This window comes from Podarcis erhardii, assembly GCF_964252035.2.
Source record: "Podarcis erhardii genome assembly, chromosome: 2".
Classification (NCBI taxonomy): domain Eukaryota; kingdom Metazoa; phylum Chordata; class Lepidosauria; order Squamata; family Lacertidae; genus Podarcis; species Podarcis erhardii.
In genome coordinates, this window is record NC_138498.1 from 116,614,652 (window position 1) to 116,632,676 (window position 18,025).

General features: G+C 44.4%; 1 protein-coding gene across 2 annotated transcripts; it reads right to left on the reverse strand.

Annotated features, from left to right (window-relative positions):
* Positions 1–1,225: 1,225 nt before the first annotated feature.
* Positions 1,226–15,510, reverse strand: LOC309336725 (uncharacterized protein). 2 transcript variants are annotated; one of them, XM_081852962.1, is made up of 3 exons: positions 15,331–15,510; positions 7,077–7,263; positions 1,226–5,219 (listed from the first exon to the last, which is right to left on the reverse strand). In XM_081852962.1, exons 1-3 carry the CDS (start codon positions 15,490–15,492, stop codon positions 3,673–3,675), a joined length of 1,896 nt encoding a protein of 631 aa, XP_081709088.1. In that variant the 5' UTR covers positions 15,493–15,510; the 3' UTR covers positions 1,226–3,672. The 2 variants fall into 2 exon arrangements, with proteins under 2 accessions (XP_081709088.1, XP_081709089.1); XM_081852963.1 differs by lacking the exon at positions 15,331–15,510 and adding an exon at positions 8,359–8,508.
* Positions 15,511–18,025: the final 2,515 nt, after the last annotated feature.

Genomic DNA, 18,025 nt, shown 5'->3' on the forward strand with positions numbered 1-18,025 from the left:
TTACAGCTCTGCCTGCTAGTTTCCCCAAGCTGGGAATTATCTGAACATCCAACCCTTGGGGTATTTGAATTATCAATACGTTTTCGATGATGTTGATATTCTTGCTCACACAATCTACCAGTCACATAATTCATATTCAGCTGGTCCTCTGGCAAAACTTGCAAAGTTAGTACTAAGTTTTCAAACCCTGCATGCAGGCTGCTAAGCAGAGTATAAACTTTAATATTTTCAGGAAAATTCACACCTAGAGATGACAGTCGGTTGAAATACTCAGTCATCTGTGACGTGTGTTCAACCACACTATCCCCTGGCTTCAGTTTCAACTCATACAAAGCACGTATAATGTTCACCTTCTCTCCGGGCGTGGCTCTATGGTGAATTCGCCTAAGAGCTTCCCAAATTTCAAATGCAGACCTTAAATTTTCCACATGAGGTAATTGGGAATCGTCTATCGATACCATCAACATGCATCTAGCTTTAGTGTCCATTTTATCATGTTCCCTGTTCTGAGCATGTGCAGCAGCCTGTTGCTCTGCTGTGGCATCTGCTGCAACAGCCACAAACAGCTTTCGCCTCTGGACATAGTCAGCCCACACTTCTTTGGCTTCCAACCAGACTTGAACCCTCTTAGACCACTGCACGTAATTAGCAGAGTTCAACTTTGTAAAGGGAACCTGGAAATTTTCCACTGCCATTCTTGGGGTCTGCTGCTACTCCCTCTGTGTGCCCTTGCTTCTCTTTCCCCTTGGGATTTGTTTTACTCACTTTTCAGACGCCTCCAGCCTCCTCTGAAGCCTTTTAAACTTTTTCCCTCCGTCTCTTCACTAGCAACCTACCACCGTCCTCTGTTTTTATTAACAAAACAAAAACACAACGGGAGGTCAAGCTAGCCTTTTGCAGCTAATGAAGCTGTAAATCTTCACTTACGCAGCTCTCTCAACTTTCTGCAGCCTCTCAGTTCCTTTAAGAGCTGGATTTACGACCAAGCCGGTCTTCTCTCATCCGAAAGCTGCTTTCACTTTCTCTGCACACAATACAGCTGTAGAAACGTAGAAGGATCCATAACCTAAGAGAGTTTGTGTACTGGTCCAGTAAACGCTTCCACTGCGCAACCAGCAACAGTTCTCTTTGCAGAGCATTAATTAAGTCCAGTGCAGAGATTCTTGTTGCAGTACAAGCTTCAGAGTCTCAGTAGCAAAGGAATAACGACACAGGGAAGCCTGTCTTTCCAAAGACAGGTTTATTGCAGAAAGATAACAGAAACACCTCCGGAGCTTTCAGAAATTTTTGCTTCACGCCCCTCAGGCAGAGAAAACAAACACTCTTTATATACTGAGCAACTTAACAACTTAACGAGCTTGACTACTTAAAGTCACATAACATTGCTAACTTGCCAGCGTCTTAGGTTTCACACCCTAACAGATATTCCACCAAGGTGATGTCATTAAAATTAACCATTCCCGGCAGTATGTCATTTAGGCTAGATACAAAGTTCATTATTCGCTGTTTCCCTGTAAGGAAGCCCTTAGGCTTCGGGAAGTTCGTGAGTACCAATTTCTGGGGATTTAGGATCAAATTCCAATCTCTTTCCTGTCTGGAAGCTTGCCAGGACTGAAGGAGGGTATCATCTCTACTAAGCGCTTCCTCTTCCCCACTGTTCAATTTGCTAAGTGTTTTATTGCCTTCATAGGTAGAGGCCTCTACTTCCGCAGCATCAGGTTTGTTAAATAGTTGGTTATCCAGGGACTGAATTGTTACTTCTGCCTTCTCACTTGCTACTGGAGTCAGCCTTGGCAAGTCCTCCTTAGCCGGTTGCTGTGTAACTATCTTTGTTTCCCTCTTTTTACCCTTCTTTTTACTGTCCCGTGTGGTCGATTTATTTGGGGCCGAGGGCAGAAGTTTAAACAATTTCTGCCAATGTATGTTTCGATTACTGCGGGTATACTTGACTTTCCTTGTTGTTTTGATATTTTTACTTTTCTTCACTTTTACCCTTGAGTTGTGTCTTTGCAGATTCTTATTTATTACTGGTTTGTTCGTCCCCTCTAGCTCAACTGTTTTATGTTCTTGGGGCAAATCATTTAATTTTATCTCTTTTAATTGAGGTGTGAAATTTTCTACTAACGTCAGCAGTAGCCCATTTGTTATTGTTAAGTAATTTTTTATGTTGGCTAGATCAGTACTTATTGCTAGGGAATAATCCAAAGGGCGGCCGTCACTCAATTCTGTTTGAGAGTATTTTGGAATAGGTATCTGGTTTTGATGGGTTGATGTAATTTCTTCCGTGGGCAGCTGTTCCTTAGTAATAGAGGTATTTCCCTCCTGAAGTTCCTCGGCTAGAGCTAGTTCTTGCGCTAGGCTGCATGGGGAGTTAATATTTCCAGTATCTTGATATATCTCTTTAGAATAAGACGTCCAATCAAGAACAGTAAGAGAGGGGGGTATTACTTCATCAAGAATTAACTCTTTTTGTGGACTCTTACCCTCCTCCATCTTAGGAAAGTAATTTGTGATTTTGCTTTGTCTTTTACCAGGGCCCGGGGGGCTGATTGCCGAGTCAGGCAGTATACCCAACTCCTTATAGGTTCTTCTAGTAAAAACCATGGTAAAAGTTGTCTTGATATAAAGAGAGGGCAGTTTACCCCAGGTGTGACTGCCTTAGATTGGGGGGCAAGTGGGGATATCAATCTATATTCCCACCTGCTCTTTGCAGCAGCTTCCTGATGTGCTCGTCAGCAGCCTCAGTATATTTCTCTATTTTGAGTTCTCTGCTTTTAGATCTTGGCGATTGTCCTAAGCCTATAGTTTTCACCTCAATCATGCGACCAGCGCTGTTTCACAAACGCAGCAACCTAGTCAGAATATAATAATAAAAACAATGCTGCCAAAGGGACAGCAGTAATAAAACGGCTAAAAATTACATTAAAATTAAAATTGCCTTATTTAGGCAATTTATGTGCAGCTGGAAAAGGATAATAGTGGGGTTTGGCTATAGCGCATGTACAGCTATGATAACCTTGTATTCCGGCCCCAGGTTAGTCTTTAGAGGCCATCTCTCACCGCCCTATACAGAACGAAGGATATCCAAGAGCCCCAGAAGGGAAACTTTCTGTGGGCTGATTCACTGATTCCTTCTAAGCAGTCTTTCAGAGGCCTACCACATAAGGCAGGGCACAGAACGATATCTTGCTGAAGCCGGTTTTCCAAACCTCCAGAGGGTCCTATCCGACACATTGTTGTAGAATTATTGTGTAGATTAAAAACTTCCCACCTTCTCCAGGCACCGTTGGTCGGGTAAGCAGTTCACAGTTCTGTCTTTATACCTCTTCTCTCTCTGCTCTCAGTTCAGGAAGCAGCGTTTTCTCCTCTCTGGAAGCCTTGACCGGGCAGCTGATAAGGAGGGAGGGAGTAGGCTGGAACAAGCTGAAGACAAGCTGGGACAAGCTGAAGCTCGCAGGGCCAACAGGAATTATAAAAGTGCTCAGAGTCTTTAAAATGTTTTCCGTTTGTTAGAAATTGGCATCCGGAGGGCAATTAAGATAAGGTTTTAAAAGAACAAAAGTGAGCGCCAGAGAGCGTGACTTGCCTCGGCGCCATCTTGGCTTCCCTCCAATCATAGTCTGACTCAGTACCAGGCAACTTCCTCTGTTCCTATCCTGAATCTAGCCACTATCAGACAGTGGGTCCCATGTGAGTTCGTTGATGTCTTCTAAGTTTCCCACTTTCACCGAAGCTCTTTCCACATTCAATACATTTAAATGGTTTCTCCCCCGTGTGAATTTGTTCATGTACTTTAAGTGCTCCGTTATGAAAGAAGCTCTTTCCACACTGCATACATTTAAATGGTTTTTCTCCTGTGTGAGTTCGTTGATGTATTCTAAGCTGTCCATTTTGAATGAAGCTCTTTCCACATTCAATACATTTAAATGGTTTCTCCCCTGTGTGAATTTGTTCATGTACTTTAAGTGCTCCGTTATGAAAGAAGCTCTTTCCACACTGCATACATTTAAATGGTTTTTCTCCTGTGTGAGTTCGTTGATGTATTCTAAGCTGTCCATTTTGAATGAAGCTCTTTCCACATTCAATACATTTAAATGGTTTCTCTCCTGTATGACTTCGCTGATGAAGTTTAAGTGTGCCACTTCGACTGAAGCTCTTTCCACAGTCCACACATTTAAGTGGTTTCTCCCCCGTGTGAGTTCGTTGATGTCTTCTAAGTTTCCCACTTTCACCGAAGCTCTTTCCACATTCAATACATTTAAATGGTTTTTCTCCTGTGTGAGTTCGTTGATGTATTCTAAGGTCTCCATTTTGAATGAAGCTTTTTCCACATTCAATACATTTGAATGGTTTCTCTTCCATGTGAGTTCGTTGATGTCTTCTAAGTTTCCCACTTTCACCGAAGCTCTTTCCACATTCAATACATTTAAATGGTTTTTCTCCTGTGTGAGTTCGTTGATGTATTCTAAGGTGTCCATTTTGAATGAAGCTTTTTCCACATTCAATACATTTGAATGGTTTCTCTTCCATGTGAGTTTGTTGATGTTTTCTAAGTTTCCCACTTTCACCGAAGCTCTTTCCACATTCAATACATTTAAATGGTTTCTCCCCCGTGTGAATTTGTTCATGTACTTTAAGTGCTCCATTATGACTGAAGCTCTTTCCACACTGCATACATTTAAATGGTTTTTCTCCTGTGTGAGTTCGTTGATGTATTCTAAGGTGTCCATTTTGAATGAAGCTCTTTCCACATTCAATACATTTAAATGGTTTCTCTCCTGTATGACTTCGCTGATGACGTTTAAGTGTGCCACTTCGACTGAAGCTCTTTCCACAGTCCACACATTTAAATGGTTTCTCCCCCGTGTGAGTTCGTTGATGTATTCTAAGGTCTCCATTTTGACTGTAGCTCTTTCCACATTCAATACATTTGAATGGTTTCTCTTCCATGTGAGTTCGTTGATGTATTCTAAGGTCTCCATTTTGAATGAAGCTTTTTCCACATTCAATACATTTGAATGGTTTCTCTTCCATGTGAGTTCGTTGATGTCTTCTAAGTTTCCCACTTTCACCGAAGCTCTTTCCACATTCAATACATTTAAATGGTTTTTCTCCTGTGTGAGTTCGTTGTTGTATCCTCAATTTCTTTGTTCTTTCGCATAAATTCACAGGTGGCTCCATAGAATTCTGACTTTCATCTTCCTCACCTGTTTGGGAGTCTGGGAGGAAAGAGAATCCTGTTAGACTTTCAAGAAAGACAAAAAGGGAACTGAACACCTGTCAATCCCAGTCTGCACCTTCTCTCATTGTAACACCTTCATTCTCCACTATCCTCTCGAGGTTCCAAATTTTACGAAAGCTAATAATGGCAAGATAATAGCAAGAGCAATACATGATCACTCCATTCACACTTACTAAGGCATCTTCATTTTATAATACAGATCTATGCTGGAACTGGTTTATTAGACACATCTCTATTTCTCTTTCTCAAGTGAATGATCTCAGGCTAAAGTAACAGTATTTCCCTTGTGAAATAAATAAAACTTAAGTGCTACATGTAACTGTAAAAATATTGCACTATGTTGGAACCTAAGAAGAGCCTGCTGGATCAGGCAAAGGCCCACCTAGTCCAGCATCCTCTTCTCACAGAGTCCAGCCAGATGCCTGTGGGAAACTGGCAAGCAGGACTGGAGCACAAGAGTCTTCTCTGCCTTCCGGTGCTTTCCAGTAACTAGTATTAAGAAGCATTATTGCCTAGGACCGCGAGGGCAGAGCAGAGACGTCAGTCTTATCCTTTTTTTCAAGCTATCCAAGTTGCTGGCTCTCACTGTCTCCTGTAGGATGGATTCCATAGATGAACTACGCTTCTGTTTTTTCATCTTTTGCAGCCCTTAAAGGCAGATAAGTGTATTATGGCCTAAGCTTCTGTGGGCGGCAGTCTGACAAAGTGGACTCTTGACCAGGAAAGCTGGTGCCACTATAAACTTCTGAGTCTCTTTGTTGGCTTTGTGTACTTATTTTGAAATTTGCACCAAGGTTGTACCACAGTATCTCCATGGAAGCTTAGGGACGTGAATCTCAAGCCTCTCGTGGCTCCGCTTACAGAGCCTGAGAGCGCAAGAGATGTGATTCAGTTGGAATGTGAAGCATGGGAGGAGCAGCCAAGCTGCAGCAGGAGGAAAGAAGAAAGAGCAGGAAGAGGGGGTGCCGGGGGGCACAGACTGTTATCTTCAGTTTGAGCTCTGACACAGAGCCCCCGAAATAGCCTGTCCAAAAAATCGTAGGCTCGAGAGAATCTGCGAGAAGAGGGGAAAAGAAAGCAAAAGTGGGGGCTTCTTTGCTGGAGGACTCGGCAACTGCAATCTGGGATGAACAGGCCGAAGACTGAACTCCACAGTGATTTATGAGTTTGAGGAATAAACCTGAGATAATTACTACTGGAGTTGTCTCGCGTCTGTGCGGGAGAACCAAGGGGCGCTAAAATTATTATCCCACTCACTCACTCACTCTCACAAACAACCCCAGTCTGTAAGATTGGCAAGTTTACACAATTTGCTTATAATACCAGACACTCTTGGACTTTATATGCCCAATCCTAAGTGTAGAGCCTCCAGCCACAGGAATCATGTATCATGATAACTGGTCCTTTGTCCCTTAAGCCCACCAAACTGGGGAGGTGCATGCATCTATTGTGTTTTGATGCTGGTGGAATGTATCATTCTGACTCTGTCTATAAAAAATAAAGGTAATAGAAACCATTTAAATACATTAATTATAAATAATTATGGGAAACATTTCCATTCCCCTTCACCCATTGTTCAGGATTGGTGTGCAACATCATTATCATCAATTATTCCTGCCATGGAAATAACACCTAAGGTTTCAAAGCCTGGAGGAAGAAAATCTGCCCCGACTTGAAAAGGATTCAAGAAACAAAGAGCTGCTCCGGAGAAGGCCTCACCCGTTCCTTCTTCCTGTCAGGAACTTCCTTCCATTTGTCTCCTCTCCATCTTTTCCTCTTTCTCCCTCCGCCATCCATCTATCCCTGTCCCCATCTCCTCTTCCCTGGAACTCACCAGATTTCTCCAAGGGTCCTGGGAGGGAATGCTCAGAGGTTGTGGGGAGGGATGCGGGAGACAGCCTGACCAGGTCAACCGTCCATCTTCCTCCTTCCATCCTGGCCAGGGTTGCAGGTTCAGTCTCAGCTAGGTTTGCAGGTTCAGCTTCCTGAGGAGCGCAGAAGCCAGAGCAAGTTGCAGCTTCCTGGGAGGGAGGGAAGAAGAAGCCAAGGGAGTCTGAGAGCCCCTGCAGGGATTCTCCTGCCCAAGACATTCCGCTGCCCCTGAAGAAGCCCCAACTGGACACCCCCTTCCCAAGATCCTCCACCCATTTTCAAACACCCTTGCAAATTCCTTTCACCTGCCTGTCCCGCCTCGCTTCCTAAGGCTGGCATGGTATGCACATTAGTGGCCTGAAAGTAGATTCCTTGGAACTTAAGAGTTAATCTGCAAAGGACTGCTTTGAATACATGGGTGGCCCTTGCATGGAGAAGAAGGAAGCCCCTTGCTTGCATCAGAACCCCCTGGGAGAGGCGGTGGATCCGCCCACTGCTCCCTCTGCCCTCACTGCCTCCTTCTCTGCCCTCCTGCCCTGCAAACACCCTTTGCTCTTGTTCCTCAGGGGAGAGAGACGGCTGGTGGAAAGAGCCTTCAAACCCATCCGTTTCCTCCTCTGCTCCCCCTCCTGTCCTTTTGGGAAACAGGAACTTCGGTCAGGAGTAAACAACTTAGATGGCAAGTTTGCAAGATAGTTCATCTTAGATGGCAAGTTTGCAAGCACTGCTTGTTCCTACTATGTGTGGGTCTGGACGTAGAGGACAACATACATGTTTACACCACATGATTTCGAAAAGAGGGCAATTCTTTAAAACCGAAGGCCATTTCTACAAAATGGAAGACTTCTGAAGGCAGCCTTTTACAAGGCAATTTTTGACGGTTTTTATTTTGTTGGAAGCTACCCAGATGGGCAGAGACAACCCAGTCAGATAGGCAGGATGCAAGTAATAATAATCAGCGGTTTGCATCCCTGCGATGGGGTGAGCTCCCGTTGCTCGGTCCCTGCTCCTGCCAACCTAGCAGTACGATAGCACGTCAAAGTGCAAGTAGATAAATAGGTACTGCTTTGGCAGGAAGGTAAACGGCATTTCCGTGCGCTGCTCTGGTTCGCAAGAAGCAGTTTAGTCATGCTGGCCACATGTCCCGGAAGGTGTACGCCGGCTCCCTCGGCCAATAAAGTAAGATGAGCGCTGCAACCCCAGAGTTGGTGACGACTGGACCTAATGGTCAGGGGTCCCTTTACCTTTTTAAGCCTGTCCTGCTAGGCATGCTGATCAGAGACTCTGTCCAAACAACCCCTTTGAACGCAACAGGGCTTCCTATTTTTACTGCTATCAGTGGAATCAGTCAAACCACGAAGCCACTGATCAGCCAGTCAAACCACGAAGCCACTGATCAGCCAGAGTTTCCTGTTTTCACCAAGCACAGTTTGAAGTTAGCTTGGTGAAAACAGCTTGGTGAAGTTAGCTGGCAGCTGTAGTTTCCTAGTTTGGGCAAAATGGAAAGTTTGTTAGTTATGGCTCATAAGAGAGTGCCTGGTTTCATCACAGTTCACCCTCAGGGCTGGCCCAATCTTGAGGTAAGGTGGGACAATTAGGTCAGGAGGCAGAAGCAGGGAGATATGGGACCAGCACGTTCCCAGCTCCTCTGTTTGTTAGCCTTGCTGCCAGTGCAGGAGCACAGCTGGTAAATTTGTGCAACTACCCATGCAGAGTCCTTCTCTTTTGCCCTCTCTCACTAAAGGTTGGGTGGGGGTCCTTCCTGGAGTGATGCATTCTGGTTGTGGGGGCCAGGAGACTGTGGTGGCGGCTAGAGTTTTTTGTTTTAATCTTGGGTCAACTTAGGTTTTAGCGTAACTTTGCTGCAGCAATGCATTAAAAACTGTTCCTATTTTTAACCCAGCTTTTCAGGCTGTGATTTAGTCATCTGAACCTGGCCATTATCTTAATAGATCTTGCAACAACCTTGCAAGGTAGGCCAGTCTTATTTAATGCGACTACACATGGGATTGCTGAGGCTGCAAGACGTGCCAAGATTTTTACCTCAGTGGGGACCAAAGAGCATTTTGGAAATGGAGGCAATTTAGAGGAGGAAAACGGGGGGTGGTGGAAGGTCACCTCTTCTGACACAGCTTCTGCTCTGATAAAACTCAGAGTCACCTGCAGCTGTTTAGGTAAAGTAAGAATAGCAGGAGATATGATCGCAAACCTGCCATGTAAGGTTTGGTCTAGCAAACCTTTTTAAAGTGGATTAGAGATAAAGTGCAGGGAGGAGGAATATTCACCACCAAAGCTAAGCAGAACCTCCATGTCTAGAGGCACTGGACCTGTGACCTCCAGGTGCTGGAAACCCAGGTGAGAGGAATCATAGAATCATAGAGTTAGAAGAGACCACAAGGGCCATCGAGTCCAACCCCCTGCCAAGCAGGAAACACCATCAGAGCACTCCTGACATATGGTTGTCAAGCCTCTGCTTAAAGACCTCCAAAGAAGGAGACTCCACCACACTCCTTGGCAGCAAATTCCACTGTCGAACAGCTCTGACCGTCAGGAAGTTCTTCCTTAATGTTTAGGTGGAATCTTCTTTCCTGCAGTTTGGATCCATTGCTCCGTGTCCGCTTCTCTGGAGCAGCAGAAAACAACCTTTCTCCCTCCTCTATGTGACATCCTTTTATATATTTGAACATAGCTATCATATCACCCCTTAACCTCCTCTTCTCCAGGCTAAACATGCCCAGCTCCCTTAGCCGTTCCTCATAAGGCATCGTTTCCAGGCCTTTGACCATTTTGGTTGCCCTCCTCTGGACACGTTCCAGTTTGTCAGTGTCCTTCTTGAACTGTGGCGCCCAGAACTGGACACAGTACTCCAGGTGAGGTCTGACCAGAGCAGAATACAGTGGCACTATTACTTCCCTTGATCTAGATGCTATACTCCTATTGATGCAGCCCAGAATTGCATTGGCTTTTTTAGCTGCCACGTCACACTGTTGGCTCATGTCAAGCTTGTGGTCAACCAAGACTCCTAGATCCTTTTCACATGTACTGCTCTCAAGCCAGGTGTCACCCATCTTGTATTTGTGCCTCTCATTTTTTTGGCCCAAGTGCAATACTTTACATTTCTCCCTGTTAAAATTCATCTTGTTTGTTTGGGCCCAGTTCTCTAATCTGTCAAGGTCGTTTTGAAGTGTGATCCTGTCCTCTGGGGTGTTAGCCACCCCTCCCAGTTTGGTATCATCTGCAAATTTGATCAGGATGCCCTTGAGTCCATCATCCAAGTCGTTAATAAAGATGTTGAATAAGACCGGGCCCAAGACAGAACCCTGTGGCACCCCACTAGTCACTCTTCTCCAGGATGAAGAGGAACCACTGATGAGCACCCTTTGGGTTCGGTCAGTCAGCCAGTTACAAATCCACTGAGTGGTAGCAAAGTCAAGACCGCATTTTACCAGCTTCTTTACAAGAAGGAGGGCACTTACCTTTCCCAGAAGCCCCTCAGTGTCTGGGAGCAGGGTCTGGTCTGCTCCCCCTACTCTCCCACTGAGCCACCGACTGGCATCCGCAGCTCCCCTGAAAGGGAGGACACCATCCCCAGAGTGGGGAGAACTGGGAGCCTTTGGGGTTTCCCACCCTGAACGAGGGGGCTGCATCGTCTTCAGGAAATCTTGCTTCTCGGCATCCCAGTGCTGCTGCGGCTGCCCCTCCTCTGGCTCCTGATTAATTTGAAATAAATCTGCCCGAGGCAGAAGATCCCTGATGGTCCCAACTTGGCCGGCAGGAGGTTTCCTTCCTTTGCACTCCAGTCTTTCCCTTTGAATGGGTCTCCTGGGTCCCTGCTCTTCCATTTTTACACCACCCTGCTGGAAAAGAATTAGACACAAAGTAAAATAAAACCCAAGAATAAAAACAAAAGCACATTTTAACCATTAGCCAGTTTTTGAAATATATTATTACTCTTTCTGTTTCTGGTGTTCAGGCTGTGAATGACAATCATTATGTCACCCAAATGACTCCACCCAGGGAGGAGGGGAAGTTATCCAAAGACTTGGTTTATGGAAGTACAAATAATATTTTTTTTTGGGGGGGGACCAAGGCAGTGGGAGGGAAATCCAAAAACAACCCATTGAGAGGACTGGGCATGTTCAGTGGACAGGGAATGCTGATCCTGGCTGCAACTTCTAGCATGTTGGAAAGGCAGCAGCAGATCTTTGTATACGATTAAGGCTGCGACAGACCCACCTAACACTTAAAGTACATGACTTTACCCAAGAAATCCTGCCAGCTGCAGTTTGTTAGGAGTGTTGAGAACTCTAGCAATAAACTACAGGTCCTGTGGTTCTCTGGGGGAAGCCACATGCTTTAAATGTATGGTATCTGCACAGTCTAAGAAACAAACAGACAAAAGGAACATTGGTCAACAAAATCAAACAACCCACTCCAAAATATTTTATATTTGATGGTCACAAACTCTCTTTACTGAAGATATTCTAACTTGCAGTCCATTGGCTGCATATGGCTTGCCTAGCCTCAGGGTGTGTCCTGCTAGTCCCTGCCGTTTCCATCTCCTGATCTGATCATAGGATGAAGATCTCTGTCTGTCCTGGAGAGAAAGATGCCTAAGGGGCCCTTAGAGAGATCTTTTCAACTCCAATTTCAGCACAAACCAGCACAGTGCTGAAATGGGGCAAAAGGAAAATAAATGATCCCTCTGGCTGCTCTTTAAAGAGGATTTCTAAAGAACAATCAGAAGGGACTTTTTTTCACAGATCTCATTGCTAATTCAGCAGGGTCTTCTTGTGCTCTTATTTTTCCTCCCCCCAAGACTGGGGTTGGAAGGTCTAAACATGCTGATTGTGTTTGCAAGACTTGTATGTATGCTAGATGGCATGTCTGGTGAGTGTGTGCAGCACCTCTGGCGTGTGTGCATGTGACTTTATGGTCTGCATCTCTTTTCTGTGTGTGCATGCATGTGCATACATTGGCCTCAAAACTCACTGGAATGTGGCCTCCAGAATCAATGCAGCTTTAAGCCCATAAATGTTTCGTTCCTCCTGTTCTATCGGAAAGAACAATCAAATCTGAGACTATCAGGAGGAGAGAAGTCCTGGATCTACAGAGTTTATGTTCTCAACATCCTATGGACACAAACTGCAATGAGATTTCTCTCTAATTACTAATTAGATTTTTTTCCTTAAAAATATGAAGCAGATAACAGATTTGGGTGGCATGGGTATCTATGGCAAGAGAAGAAAAAAGGTTATAAATCGTTTGAAAACCCTATCTTCCAGAAATCGTTAATTGAAGTATGGGACAGATATAAAAATCTATTAGAAATGGGGGTTCCACATTGGTTATCCCCATTAGAGGTTATGGGAGTCAAGAAAATTAATAGGAGGAGTAATTGGATTACTTACGGAGATTTAGTGGTAAAAGGAGGAGAGAAATGGAGATTGAAGCCATACGAGCAAGTAAAAGAACATGTATTTGATTGGCTGCACTACTACCAGATAAATGATATGTTTAAAAAGGATGTGAAAGAAAAAGGGTATAAAGAAAAAGATTCGAAATTTCAAACGGAAACTGTTAACAATGATTGTAAGATAATCTCAAAAATGTATAAAATATTATTGGAATGGCACACGATGGATGAGGAAGTTAAATCTGTAATGATTCACTGGGCCAGAGATTTAGGGTATAGTATTGATATGGAAGACTGGCAAAAAATATGGAATGAAAATCTGAAGTTTACAGCATGTACTATGTTAAAAGAAAATGTTATGAAAATGGTATACAGATGGTATATAACACCAGTTAAATTGGCAACAATGTATAAAACCTGTAACAAATGTTGGAAATGTAAAGAGAAAGAGGGTAATTTTATTCATATGTGGTGGGAGTGTAAGAAAGTGAAGGGGCTCTGGGAAATGATATATAATGAGTTAAAGAAAATGCTGAAATATAGCTTTGTAAAGAAACCAGAAACCTTCCTACTGGGAATAACTAGAAATGAAATAAATAAGAGGGACTGTAAACTCTTTCAGTACGCAATAACAGCAGCGAGAACATTGATGGCCCAAAAATGGAAACATTTCTATCATATGTGGTGGGAGTGCAGAAGGGTGAAACAATTTTGGGAGAAAGTACACACTGAATTGAAGAAGATATTAAAGTACACGTTTATAAAGAAACCAGAAATCTTCCTTCTAGGGATATTAGGACAAGAGATAAAAAAGGAAGATCGCAGACTGGTATACTATGCGGTTACGGCAGCAGGGTAGTATTAGCCCAGAGGTGGAAATTACGGGAAACCCCAACGGTGGAGGAGTGGAGATCTAAGTTGTCGGATTACGCAGAGTTGGATAGATTAACAGGAAAAGTTAGATACATAAGAGACCAAGTGTTCACCAAAGATTGGGAAAAGTATGTAGATTATCTGGAATGTATTAGTGAAGGGCAAATAACGCTAAAGGGATTTAGAGACGCACTGTGAAAGACTAAGAGTTATTGTGCAAAGCAAACAGGAATTAGGAATCGGTATAATGACAATATAAGTATTGAAACATGTAACTTTATTTATTGCTTCGAATGATTTATGGACAGGCTGAAGGAAGTCCCGTAAGAGATGATTATGTTATATGGTTGATATGGAAATGATAATTGCCGTTTATTATTTTTAATTTTTCTTTTCTGTGTATTTTTTTTGTATTTGTGTGTTATCTTGTGTTCTTTTTGGAAATAATTAATAAAAAAGAATGGGGCAATAAAAAAAGAAGAAGAATTACTGACTTTGGAAGAATGGAGAAAAAAACTAACAGATTACGCAGAACTAGATAAATTAACTGGAAAAATCAGACTTCAAAGAGACCACAAGTTCCTAGAGGACTGGGGAAAATTCAGAGAATATTTGAAGTGTGTATGTGAGGAACAAACAACGCTAGTGTGTTTTAAAGAAGCTTTGTGAAAAAAATAAGGAATATTGCAAGAATGTAAACGAGGATAGAAAGATTTTACTTGAAGGCGATACTATAATTAAGGAATGTGAAGGTATAAATTTAATTATGAATGATTGTCAGAGGAGCTGAGGGAGGTTCAAAAAGTCAAAATATGTGATTTGGAAAATTGTATGATTGGAGATATTGTGAAAATTTTAATAAAATTTATTATTAAAAAAAATTAGAAATATGAAGCAGTATAGAAATGAAATGAGTAATAATCTGAACATGAATAGCTAATTTCAATTTCGCCTTCCTCAGTCTTTTACAATACTATCTTCAACGTTTTTATTATCATTAATTCATTTCCATATGCCACACATCTTAAGAATCCTCCTTTCTTCTGCATTCTCTAAACTGTCACCCACTTCAACCCTCAGCCTTCATCTGAAAACTCAGCTGTATTACTGAGGTGGAAATAAAACCTTTAGCCTCTCTCACTGATTTACACGCAGACACAAGAGGTCACTAACTTTGATAGCTTGGGAAAAGATCAGATGCGTTCTCCGGGAAATAGATCTATTAGATGTTTTATTAGCCTTGACAGAACAACAGAACCTCCATGTGTAGGCACAGTGTACCTTGATTTGGGGCAGGAAAAAGAAGCCATTTCCTTGCTAAATGAACCTGACGGACATCATTGCCACAAGATGCGGTAATGGTGGTGGCAAAGAGAGCTTTCGAAGGCGATCAGACCAATTCACGAAGGAGGGCGATAGATTTATCAATGGCACCGGCAGAGGAAGGGGGGGCAGGAGTAGTGGCCTGCAAAGGGTGTCAGGGGGCTGCAGGGTGAGAGGGGCACCTCCCTGCTGCACTGCTCTTCCTCCCCCCCCCCCGCCTCCCCTTCCCTCTCCGCCGTGGGGAGGACCGTGGAAGAGGACGGGGCTCCCTGCGGAGGGACAGGGAGAGGGGCGGCAAAAGCCCCAGCTACGCCGCTGATCCGTGAGCGACTATATGCATCGTCCACCGGGAAGCAGCAGCTGCCTTGGAGCCCTCATTCTGCCCCTTGAGCTCAGGACTGAAGGGAGCAGCTCCCCAGGGGCTCCGGCAGGGTCCGGGCCAGCCTGAGCCAGAGATGTGGGCCCCTGTGCCCTCCTGCAGATGCCCTGCCCCTCCGCTGCGCCCCTTCCCCTTCCTGCCCGGTTGGGGGGGGGGCGCCCTGCAGCCTCTGGCTCCACTCGGGGCCTGATCCTGCCAGGCCCACCTGCTCTCCCCCTCCTGCACCTCGGACTCCTCGCTCCGTCCCTGCAGCGGAATCCGGCTCCTCTCCGGGGAAACTCGCCAGGCCACGGAGCCGCTGCTCCTCCGCTCTCCTCGGCGGGGACAGGAAAGGGCAGCCGCTCTCGAGTCCCCCTGGCTGGCCCCCTTTCCTGCCTCTCTGGGCATCGGAGCTCGCTGGCTGTGGGTTGGGCCCTGGGGGGCTGCGAGGCTGGATGCGCCCCCTTGCGCTGTCCCTCAAAATTTATCCTTTCATTGGAATCTACCTGGCATCTTATAAGATATCCAGAATGTTGGACAAATAAGTCTCCTTGTGATCCGATGTGCAGTCAATGGTCTCCTTATCAGCAAATATTTTCAGAAAGCTGGGACGATGCCTCCCTGCAGCCATAGCTGTCAACTTTCAGATTTGAAAATAAGGGATCAGCAGCCTCACCTCTCCCGGGGACAGTCTAAGGGATATCTAACAATCTGGGATAGCAGTGGGAAATGGCACTGGAATAAGGGAATTTCCGGCAAAAAAAAGGGAAGGTTGACAGCTATGCCTGCAGCCCGAATGTGTAGCTGGAGGAGGCAGTCCAGTTCCCAGCTCTGCTGGTTGGGATCATGCAATCACTTCGCTCCAGCAACCGACCTTTCTAAACCCTCCAACATTTCTCTGATGAAAATAGGGACACCCCATTCCATAAATATAATTTTACTATTTATACACCACACATCTTATTGCGTTGCCCCAGCCACTCTGGGCAGTTTCCAACATATATAAAAAACATAATAAAACATTAAACATTAATAAACTTTCCTATACAGGATTGCTTTCAGGGGGCCGGGGGTTGGATAACTCCATTCTCTAATTCTAAACAGTGGCACTGAAGGGAGAGGGAAGCGTTAATCTCAATAATATCAGGACCCAAGCTAACTGCTGCAGTTGTGGTTAGGCAGCTAGCAGCAGCAGCTGTGGTTAAAACCGCAATTGCTTCAGCTATGTAGGCCAGAAGCTGTTTCCTGCTTCCTGCTTCAGTAATGCAAGAGAAGAAGAAAAAACATAGAAGGGAGGGAGGGGAGCTTAGCTAGCCATATGCCATATAAGGTAATAAGTTGTAACGGGGCCGCTGCTCCTCCGCTCTCCTCGGCGGGGACAGGAAAGGGCAGCCGCTCTCGAGTCCCCCTGGCTGGCCCCCTTTTCTGCCTCTCTGGGCATCGGAGCTCGCTGGCTGTGGGTTGGGCCCGGGGGGGCTGCGAGGCTGGATGCGCCCCCTTGCGCTGTCCCTCAGAATTTATTGTATCATTGGAATCTACCTGGCATCTTATAAGATATCCAGAATGTTGCACAAATAAGTCTCCTTGTGATCCGATGTGCAGTCACTGGTTTCCTCATCACTACATATTTTCAGAAAGCTGGGACGATGCCACCCTGCAGCCATAGCTGTCAACTTTCAAATTTGAAAATAAGGGATCAGCAGACTGGAAAATAAGGGATCAGCAGCCTCACCTCTCCCGGGGACAGTCTACAGGATATCTAACAATCCGGGACAGCAGCGGGAAATGGCACTGGAATAAGGGAATTTCCCGCAAAAAAAAGGGAAGGTTGACAGCTATGCCTGCAGCCCGAATGTGTAGCTGGAGGAGGCAGTCCAGTTCCCAGCTCTGCTGGTTGGGATCACGCAATCACTTAGCTCCAGCCACCGACCTTTTCAAACCCTCCAACATTTCTCTGATGAAAATAGGGACATCCCATTCCATAAATATAATTTTCCTATTTATACACCACACATCTTATTACGCTGCCCCAGCCACTCTGGGAAGTTTCCAACATATATAAAAAACATAATAAAACATTAAACATTAAAAAACTTTCCTATACAGGATTGCCTTCAGAGGGCCGGGGGTTGGATAACTCCATTCTCTAATTCTAAACAGTGGCACTTGGAGGGTTTCTCTTTCCCTGCTTTTTCATTCACTGCCTCTGGTCTCCTGCATCCATTTAGCAGAGGAGGGGAGCCTTTTTGGCCTTATACTTCTCCACCCCCACGCCACCCCCAATATAACCAAAAGCACAATATAACCAAAAACACACACACCATTTGGGAGTGAGGACCAAAAAAATAAAATCATTTTATATATTTTATTACTTATTTTTGCATTTCAATCTACTGTATCTATATATTTTATTGTTTATAGCCAATGGCCACCACAATACAATGTGAGCACAAATCACACAGCTGCAAAACAAAAGACATTGCATGCACCAGACCAGGATAAATCTGTAGCGTACAAAATCAATTTTCACATTTCTTTCAATGGGAAGGATATAGGGCAGCAGAGCCAAGGTGGTGGGGTCCAGATTAGAGTTTCTATCATCCTTGACTGTCTGCCCTGCTGGCTGAAGCTGATGGGAACTGGACAACAACATCTGGGGACATCTCAATGACTATTCTGTGATATACAAAATCTTCAAAGGATTAAGGCACTGATCCAGAAGAGAATGAACTGAGAAGAGGCCCCACTGAATTATCTGAAGTGAAACAAAGGAAGATCATTACAAAATAATAATAATAATAATAATAATAATAATAATAATAATAATAATAATTTATTTATACCCCCAGCCACTTTGGGCGACTTCCAATCAAGTGTTAAAAACAGTACAGCATTAAATATCAAAAACTTCCCTAAACAGGGATGCCTTCAGATGTCTTTT